At 36.0% G+C, this 10,598-nt stretch overlaps 1 protein-coding gene across 3 annotated transcripts; it reads right to left on the bottom strand.

The window, feature by feature from the left end:
* Positions 1-305: 305 nt before the first annotated feature.
* On the bottom strand, positions 306-3,470 carry LOC126617486 (protein AE7-like). 3 transcript variants are annotated; one of them, XM_050285583.1, is made up of 6 exons: positions 3,156-3,470; positions 2,855-2,986; positions 2,551-2,656; positions 2,356-2,455; positions 1,123-1,168; positions 306-732 (listed from the first exon to the last, which is right to left on the bottom strand). In XM_050285583.1, exons 2-6 carry the CDS (start codon positions 2,979-2,981, stop codon positions 632-634), a joined length of 480 nt encoding a protein of 159 aa, XP_050141540.1. In that variant the 5' UTR covers positions 2,982-2,986; positions 3,156-3,470; the 3' UTR covers positions 306-631. The 3 variants fall into 3 exon arrangements, with proteins under 3 accessions (XP_050141540.1, XP_050141537.1, XP_050141538.1); XM_050285580.1 differs by having other exon boundaries at positions 3,241-3,469; XM_050285581.1 differs by having other exon boundaries at positions 2,855-2,981; positions 3,241-3,469.
* Between the last annotated feature and the right edge of the window lie 7,128 nt (positions 3,471-10,598).

Raw genomic sequence — 10,598 nt, 5'->3', positions numbered from 1 at the left:
GAAAAACTTCTTACCAATGTTCTTAGATTATAAACTTCTTTGCTTGTTCATAAATATAAGAGGATGAATTATTTGATTTGTTGCTTATGCAAATCAGTAGAAAGAAAAAAGGCAAATGTCTGGATTTGGTAGCAGAAAGAAAAAAAAAATAGTAGCCATGGAAATACTAGTGGGAAGAGGGGAGGGGGTGGGCAAATCACCTCTTTAAAAAAAAAAAAAAAATCAATTACATGTTATTTTATAAAGAGAATGGGGGTAAAGATAACATGTTGAATTGGATTTGAAATGGTAGTTTAGGTAATAAATTTTGGTTTAAAGCGAAATTAATTATTTAATAAAAATATGGATGAAGAGAGTAAGTTGGACGTAGAAAGAGATTACATGGGTTCAAATAAAATTTCCCAAACATAAACTAATGCTATTCTGTGGTACCTTATTACAAAACTAATCTCTACAGGAAAAACAATGATCATAACATTAAAACAAGGGAAACTATTTCTTTTAATCCAATATTCCCCATCTTAACTGACCATTCAAATTATATCAACATGAGTGGCCACAAGATGTATGAAGATCTGGTAGAAAAGCACCATACCGATGACTGGACCAGTTGATTTGATCAGCGATTCATTCACTCATACGAAGGAGAAAGGCATTCATCAACCATATCAACGAGGCCTGGGTTCTCCAACGCCGCAGCCACCCGTTCCTTATCATTCAGTTGCTTATTAACTGCATACGTAAGAAAAATAAAATCGTGAATGTTAGACAAGAATTATTAAAACATTTATTAGGATGTTGAGGTCCCATAGTCCCTTAACATATCATTCCATCACCAAGTTGAAAGGTAAGACTGACTTCGTCTCTCTTTATTAGCAATAATTGAGAAGTTAATAGAGGTTGGAGAAATGACCAATGCTTTTCTAAACACATGTCGGTAACTTTTTGTTTCTTTTCTAGTAACAAGATGTCAGTAATCTTTGCAATGCAAGCTTGACGGAACGAGTCGCTCTACGCTAAATTGTGAATTGGCATCATGGGAACTTCCAAAGCCCTATCATGTGTCAGAAAAGAGGGAGGGAGAGAGGGAGAGAGAGAGAGAGAGAAAGAGAGAGATAATACCTGCAGCTTCGGTTGCATGAGATCCGGGTGCCACCCTAATATCCACCTAAACATGAAAAGATTAAAAAAAAAAATTAGCAGGTAGACTCCCCATCTTACAATGGCTGAGACTTTAACCAGTACAGCAGAAAACGCCACCAAATAAATAAAGAATTCAACAATCTATTAGATGCACAATAGGGAAGAAATAAAAAACATCAATAAACGGTCATGAATCATAGACAGAAAGTTCTGAGCTATTCACATTCGGAGTAAAATGGGGCGTCAAGAATTATCTCTAAATGGCATCGCAAGAGTGTTAAAATGGTAGAATAGTTCGCAATACACGAAAGTTGGAGTCATAGTTAACTACTTGTTTTTTTATCATAATTTGATCATAAATTCATTGTATACCCTCATATCAAGTGGTTATTGTAAAATATTCCTTGAGTACACGTTCGTGTGCCTGCATGTTTTATTCTTGGACGAGCACATACACCAGAGCAAGCTAATGGTACATTCATCACAAAAACCATACCAACTTGTATGTGGAGAGTGGGCATATCAGAAGATGCCCTCAAGGACTAATTCTCTTTAACAAAAGCCCATACAAAATGATGCATTTCATCATCCTATCAGAACAGTAAATGGATACACACAAAAACACCGCCAAAAGGTAGACTCTAATTGTTATTGATTTTCAACAAAATTTGAGAGCCTATTCACACAACTTAAAAAATGGTGCATGACTCTTTTGTACTTATATTCAAACGGTTAATTTCATATCAAGTCATACAAATTCATGCAACAATTCTTTCCAACATTGCGTTTTAGTGCTTCCCTGTGATAGGTTGGTCAATTCAGTCGAAAGAACAGCTGTAGTTCAGAATAAGTATAAAGGGAAACATATGTTTGAGCTGAAACTTGGAGATCCACAAGAGATTAAAAAGAATCATATCAAGCAAAGATCTCTTAAGCACTAAATGCCCTAAAATGATCTGGAAATTTATTCCGTCCATACTATTCACATAGCTCTCCAAACAAAACCTCTCCACAACCCCCCAAATCTCATAAATTGAACCGATGACTACATTTTACTTTCATCTCAACAGCTTATAGAAAACTACAGTACAGTCAGAAATACAAATGAAAATATTTGATGGAGTACCAATATTCACTCCCAATTTCACCTTTATAAGATGGTAACAGAGAATATTGTGAATCAAAGTCAATCACAAGAGATAAAGGTCATACCTTGTAACGAGAAGGTAGGCTCCTTAAGAGTTTAACACGTAAGCAAAGACCAATAACCGTTGCCATACTACAATGTTCCACCGTAGGAGTAAATGTGACCCTGAAGAAAACAATCATCATTTCATCAACAGGGTTGAAAACAAAGGCAAAATTAGGATAAATCTTTTTAAAATGAGCATAAAAAGGTTTGTCTACCTGACGTAGCCACGACCATCATCAACTTCAATTGCATCTTCTGTTATCACTTTGAGCTCCTCCAACGAATAAGGGTGTTCCGGGTCCTTTATATCTCTAATATGGTTTAAGAATTGTTAAGGAATACTAAATTCTTCCCAGCATATAAGGAAAAACATAAAACTACTCTGGTTCAGATTAAGGTACAGCAATTAAGTTAATCAATGGATTGATATTTACTTGTAAAACGTATCAAAATACACATAGATACTTTATGTGCTCATACAGTTAAATACATAAACACAAGAATATACTGAAAGGATATCGAAAATCTCTTGTTGGTCAATGGGTTCAACAGCATATTCATCTGCAGCAGCACTTGGAACACTACGAACCCGTCTCTCTTTCTTTTCGTAGATGACCGGATTCGCATTTATTAACTCGGACACCATCTTTCCTTAAACAAAACATAACAGTAAACAAAATTATAAACAAAAAACACACCAACATGTGAAAAACATGGATATGAAACAGGTAAAATTTGGATATGTTTTCGGTTACAGAGACAGTTGAAACGTTAAATAATCAAAAATTAACTACATAAATCGGTGTTTGAGAATTCATACGAGGTATAGCAGAGATTTAGGTTGCCGAGAATTCAATTAGAAAATTAATAAGAGGAAAATTAGAAATTAATGTGCGAAGGAAAACCTCTCTCTTTAAGGCGCTTTCTTCAGGCGGTCAAATTGAGGAATTTGATGGTTTGCAGAGGAGAGAGACAGAAGGACAGAAGGAGAGGGCGTGGGTGGCTGTGGGCTGAGAGTGGAGGTCCTGACCTCTATGTTGGCCTGGCGGTGGTGTCGGAGGAGGGAGGGACTCCAGGGATGGAGGGAGGGTGGGAGAAGGAGAGGAGAGGCTACATAAAACCTGATTGACGGCTCAGGTGTTGGAAGGTGAATTGTATTCCCTTCCTAGCAACCACTGAAACCGCGCCACCTGTACAAAACCTACAAGAAAGAACATTTTTTTTAATGGCTTTTTTTTTTTCCAAACAAAAGTATAATATATATTAAAACAGTGAGTTAGAAAATTTGAACGTAATACCAATTTATTGAACTTGTGAGTTTAATATATTAGACTCATGAGCTCGATATATCAAACTCATAATTGTTGTACAAATATATTGAACTCACACTAGTATAGCAACAGCATTATAAAAGTCAAACTCATGATGCTTGATTTCTTTATATATGTATCACACTCACTTAAACCGCTATGGAAGACCTAAATTCATCCAAACTACGATGTGGGGAATAAAACACAGGACTCGGATGCAAAGGTGAATACTCTTAACCAACTAAACTACAAGTCACTTGCTTCTTTTTCTATGGCTTTGAAAGCCTAATTTCTTGTTTGGTATTCAACTTGGATCTATTGTTTTAACTTCAAAAACAATTTTTTTGTTCCAAACCAAAAATTTACGTTTGGCAAGACTACTTATTTATTATTTTTTTAAACAATATTATTTACACTAAAAGGAATTATGAGTGATTTTTTTATGGATCGGATCAGACATTTTATCAAGTTCAAGGGCAGACTTTCTTGATCGCCTGATTCTTCAACCATGGGTTAAGATGTGGTTGAAGTCAAATTTCAAATTTCAAATTTTTGAATTCAGAATAATCTCAAAATTTTCGGAATATAATTCACATCCATATATCGGAGTGGACGCATTTCATCTTGGAGTTCCCAAATGAAGAAAGCATAAGCTGATGAGTTAGTTTTAATTTCTACATCGATGCCAGAATAAATTTCATGTTTAAATTTTAAAACTTACGGCAAGCTACCGCTTCTCATACTGATCCCCCTTTGCACTTGTCTGATAAAGTTATGAGTTATAATTAAGACCAAGGTTCTAAAAGACATTAGGTGTTAATCAGGCGGCAGGTTGGAGCCTAGCGTCTAAGCGGCCAGGTGGGACCTAGGCGGGCGCCTAGACGGATTAGACGGATTTAAGTAAATCTATTATATTTCATGTAAATAAGTGTATGTTTATACTTAAAATAGATATAATTTCATCATAAACTACAAAATAGAATGACATATATATATATATATCATGAAGTACTGAAACATAATGAAAACATTAGGAACAAGCATATAATGTGTGTTCATTTAAGTATTCAACAAGTCTCTTACAATTTATTGAACAAAATAATATGCAAAATGGAAGTTATCTATTTTCTGTGTAAGTGAGTCGCAATCTAGATAGGTGCCTAGGCGAGTCTAGGCAGGCTAGGCGAGTGCCTGGGTGGCCTAAACAGGCGCCTCAGCAGGTCTAGGCGCCTTTTCATAATTTTCAAATGCCTAGGCACTAGTCAGGGCAGTGGCCAACAGTCTAGCACCTATGCGGGGCCTAGGCGACGCTAGACGGAGATTTTTGGAGCAATGATTAAGACAATTCAGTTCCACATAATTAATTTTGGACTTCAGTTCATATTTATTCCTGTTAATTTCTGCTACTCGTTTGTTTGATTTAATAGAATGTTAGTATTAATTTCTGCAAGGAATGAATGCTTTTGTGATAGGAGTCAGTGGCAAAGCTAGGAATTGTAGGGGGAGAGGCGAACTTTTTTTTTTTGAACAAACAATATTATTTACACTTAATGTAGTTCAAATTTGCCTTTGGTGAGAATCGAACTTAAGTCCTCTCACTTACTAGTGCAGAAGAATACCACTAAACCGTAGTACGAAGTGGCAGGAGAGGGGTGAACTTAAAAGAGTGTAACGTTAAAAAAGATTAACCAATACTTCATCCAACTCGGTGACCTCACTATGTAGCTTTGCCACTGATAGGAGCAAATAATTCATGAATCATATTTGTTCAATCATGCAATGCAATAGAGAATATAACATATGTTAACTCTTAATTTAAATTTAAACGGCAAGTTACAAAAAACTACCTCAACTATAGGTTGAACCACACTATCATACCTCATCTTTTAAAAATGACAATGTCATACCTCATCTTTAGAATTTGTTGCAATGTTAAACCTCCATTAGTTTGTCCATGAATTTCTCAGTTAAATGCCTATGTGGCTTAATGTGAGGCCCAGTTCCTCGCCCAAATGGATTCCACGTGGCACCACACCCAATGTTTTCCCCCCAAATGGCATCCAGCTGAAATTTCCAATACACGTGGCTTTCTTATCAGATGACATGTGGATATTCCATTAAAATTAAAATAATAATTAAATTAAAATTTTAAATTTTAAAAAAGTAAAAGTACATTGTAAAGTGTGCCATTCGAATTAATTTTTCCCTCCGGTGCACCCAAACCCTATCGACCAAAATCGATTCCCAAATCCAGAAAAACAAGAACCCTAACCCTAGTTCTCATACCAGCGGCTCCAAATCTCGAACAATCAAATTAGAAATTCAATGAAAACCCCAAATCATCTTGTCAATTCGCTTCCCTCACTTCGTTGGTGTTGCAAGGGGGTTTCATTTGGGTTCCATTGGCTTCGAAGAAAAATCGAAGGATTTGACATGGGATGGTACGTGCGCGAGGATCTCGACGAAACGACGCCTACCTATTGTAAGTTTTTTTTTGTGCTTTTAATGATTCCAAATGCATACTTAACTTATTTATTGGAATGGGTTGAATGTGGGTTTTTTTATTCTTGTTTGAAAATGTGGATTTATGTTTTGTGAAGTCAAAACGGTTCCTGAGGTGTTGGATAAAGGGTTTGTAGCTTTGTTTATTCTTGTTCGAAAGGGAGGATTTATGCTTTGTTCATTCGAAATGGTTCCTGAGGTGTTGGATAATGGGTTTGTAGATTTGTTTATTCTTGTTTGAAAATGTGTTTTTATTAATTCAAAATGGTTACTGAGTTGTTGGATTATGGGTTTGTTGCTTTGTTTATTGTTGTCGATATAAGGTGGTTTGTTGCTTTTTTTATTCTTGTCAAGATAAGGTGGTTTGTTGCTTTATTACTTTGTTTATTCTTGTCAATAAATGGTTATTGTGTTTTGGCTGTTTGCATACAATGTGTCGGCTTTGGCTTTTCTTAGTCATGTGCTTTGTTTTGTGAAGAATCTTATGCTATGGTTTTTATTAGCTTCTAATTAGGTTAAAATGCAATTGCTTTTGTTTGTTGTTGGCTTTTAATTAGGGTTTATTTTTGTGAATTTCTGTATATCCAGAACTATTCTCTATTGAATTGCATCATGGTGGAGAGATAAGTTATGACCTCTATGCTGGGGGAAAAGTGACATATATAGATAACTATGATAAAAACCTCATGTCACTGTCGATGATAAATGATATGATGAAGGTAGTTGGATATAGTGAGCGGTTCATGAACTACTATTACCAGATTCCTAACATGGACCTTTGTAATGGTTTGAAGTCGATTCAAAGTGATTCCGATGTTCAAACGATGTGCAATTTTGTTCCAAAAGATAGAGTGATTGAGATTTACATTGAAGAATTGACAACAGAAGAAACCATAACCCAAGAGCAACAATTTCTGAAGTCCATGGAAGGCAATGGTCCAAGTAAATTGGTAATTAAGGAGGTAAGTAGTTCGGAGGAGGATGTTGGGCCAACACCACTTAAACCAAGAAGATATAGGGGCTTGCTAGCTATTGAAGGGCCATAAGTGGATGATTTTTGCATATCTTAACTAGTGCAAACATGTGTGATTGAGGTAGGAGAGAAAAAATGGTGAAGGGCCAGAGGAGAACAAGGGGAAATATGTGGCTTAGGTAGGAGAAGAAAGGGATACTAAGGTAGGAAAGGGGGATGTAGAAGAGGGGGATCCTGAAGTCTTTTTTTATATACCAATTAGTTTTAAGGGGAATGTTGAAAAAGATAATGAATAAGTTGTTAAAGAAGATGATAGTGAGTTTGAAGATAGTGAATATGAGAATGATGCTGATAACCCAGTGTTTTCTAAGTTTGATGGTATTGTGGAAGAAAATGAAAAGGAATCTCAACACAGGAAAAAAGGAACTATGAGCAAATAGATGAAAGGGATTATGAGCAAAAAAGTGCAAGGTGATCTGAGCAAAGTTGGGAAAGAGAAGAAGAGCATAAGGAAGAAGAAGCTGATACTGCAATCGTGGAACAAAATGTGGTTGATGATCCAAACTATAACTCTAATGCCCTGGAGAGTGTACACTTTAAATATGATGAAAGAGGCAAAAAACATGAGCATTTTCTAGAGTTCAATGAGAAAACAGACATGAAGAATCTCACTTTTACATTAGGGCTTGTTTTCAGGGATCATATGCAATTCAAGCGAACTGTCATCATGTACTCCCTAATGAATGGATATGGGGAAATCCATTTTCCTAGGAATAAGAAGTTGAAAGTCATAGCAAAATGTGCAAAATGCTGCCCTTGGATGTGTTGTGCTGGAAAAATGCATGGTTTAAACAACATACAGATCAAGACCATACTTAATCACCACACTTGTGGGAGAACTTAGGAAAACAAGAACTTGAAGTCCTCTTTGTTGACAAATTTGTACATGGACAGGATAAAACTTAATCCCACATGGCATGTGGATTCCTTTTTAGCAACTGTGGAATCAGAGTGGAATCACAGTTGTACAATAATGAAAGCTTATAGGGCGTTCGATAAAGCTTTGAAGATCATTGAGGGAAAACATGCAAAGCAACACACAAAGTTGTGGGATTTTGCTGAGGAAGTGAGGAAGACTAACCGTAGAAGCACAGTAAAGGTAAAGTTGGATAGGCAGAGGTTCCAAAGGATATATGTGTGCTTGGAAGCATGCAAATAGGGGTTTAAGTCAAAGGTGAAAACAAATGATAAGATTAGATGGGTTCCATTTCAAGGGTGTACATGGAGGTTAGCTACTTTGTGTTGTTGGCATTGACCCAAATGATGAAACATGAGTTATAGCATATGCAATGGTAGAAATGGAAAATAAGTCCAGTTGGATTTGGTTCTTAAAGTTACTGGCTGTTGATGTTGGGATTGTCAATCAACAAGGTTAGACATTTATCACTGATAAGCAAAGGTTAATCCCAACCTTTCAAAAAGTCCTCCCTAATTCCCACCACAGATTTTGTGTGAGACATTTGTATACCAACTTTAGAAATCTGTTCAAGGGAAAAACTTTGAAGGATGTTCTATGGTCAATAGCCAGAACAACAATAGTTCCCCACTTCAAAAAAGTAATGGAGGATATGAAGCAACTGGATGAAATGGCCTACAATTGGTTGGTGAAGAAGCATGCATATCAATGGAGAAAGTCTCATTTTTAAACCTATCACAAGTGTGACATGTTGCTGAACAATCTTTGTGAATGTTTCAATTTAATCATACTTGTGCCAAGACAAACACCTATTGTCATTATGCTATTCCTTATTCACACACTGTTGATGAAAATAATTTAGATGAGAAGGGATATAATGGTGACCAAATTTGGAGATCTCTATCCTAAAATTCAGAAGAAGTTGAAGGAAGCCAAACTTCGAAGTGGCAAGTGCATTGCACAGTGGTTAGGGGCACTAAATTTCAAGTTGATGCTGGAAGGGGGAGTAATATGTAGTTGATTTGGTTAAGAAGGCATGTACTTGCAGAAAGTTTGGCTTGACAGGAATCCCATGCAACCATGCAATAGCTACCATAAATTTTAAGAGAGAAAAACCGGAGGACTATGTCGATGCTTATTATTCGAGGGCACGATATTTGGAGGTGTATTCTCATTTAGTAATGTCGATGAATGAGATGTTTTTATTGGAAGAAACTGAAAACCCACTAATATTGCCTCCAACATATACAAGGCACCCTGGAAGGCTGAGGAAGAGGAGAAACAAGGAAGTTGCTGAGAAGGACAATGAGGGTGAACAACCTCCCACAAACCCAACCAGTAATCCTTAAGGTCCTCCTTAGCCACCTAAGCTAAGAATGAAAGGGCAAGGCAGTTTGAAATGTACCATATGCAAAAAGGAAGGTCATAATGCAAGAACCCATCATAAACATCTTCCTCCAAAAGACAAAAAGGTAACATTTTCTACTTTATGTGGTTTTTTAAATCATTTAATATCATATCATACTCTTAATCATTTAAATTGCTTTGTAGGCATTCACATCTGCTTAAGGACAATCACCATCAACAAATCTAGTCGAAGTTGCATCTAGAAAGAGGACAAGGAAAACAAAGGTAAAAACCTAACCATTTCCTTAGTTGTAAAACATTTGGATTTAGTTAAAAACATTGCTTTTTCTTTTATAGTTTTAATGAACTTTGGATTTAGGTATCACAACCAGTAGCTGAATCATCTAGAGGCATCAAGCAGAGAAAGACCAAGCAAACCAATAACTGAATCATCCAAAGTCACCAAGCACAGAAATACCAAGCAATTCAGCCACCAGTTTTTTGCACAGTTGGTTGTTTTTTGTAAAGGAACTGTAATGTTAGAACAGGTTTTAAGCATCTAGTAGGTCTTTTGTGAATTAAATTGATGATGTAGCAGGTTTTTATGAATTTAGTAAGTTTTGTAATGTTGGTTGGAGATGCTAGATGAATTCAGTTAGTTTTTTTTAACAAGTTTATGAATTTATGGGTAATTAAGCAAGTTTTATGCATAATTTGGCCCATTTCATATTTTTCTTCAGAAATGATGAGTAATTTGTGTTTGAATACACCAGTTTTGTTGTGGTTATATCATTATTTTTTGGTGTAGATCACCTTTTTCTCACTTTTTGGTGGGATAATTGAATTTCAAATTTCAAATTCCCAAAAAACAAAAAACACCAATATATTTTTTGACGTGGATGCCATTTGGCGGGAAAACATTAGGTGTGGTGCCATGTGGAATCCATTTGGGCGAGGAACTGAGCCTTGCATCAAGCCACATAGGCATTTAAATGAGAAATTCACGGGCAAACTAACGAAGGTATAACATTACAACAAATTCTAAAGATGAGGTATGACATTGTTATTTTTAAAAGTGGAGGTATGATAGTGTGGTTCGACCCATAATTGAGATAGTCTTTTGTAATTTGCCCAAATTTAAATTACAATGAAATG

Source organism: Malus sylvestris, chromosome 3, assembly GCF_916048215.2.
Source record: "Malus sylvestris chromosome 3, drMalSylv7.2, whole genome shotgun sequence".
In the NCBI taxonomy this organism is placed as follows: domain Eukaryota; kingdom Viridiplantae; phylum Streptophyta; class Magnoliopsida; order Rosales; family Rosaceae; genus Malus; species Malus sylvestris.
This window is presented reverse-complemented; position numbering and strand designations above follow the sequence as displayed.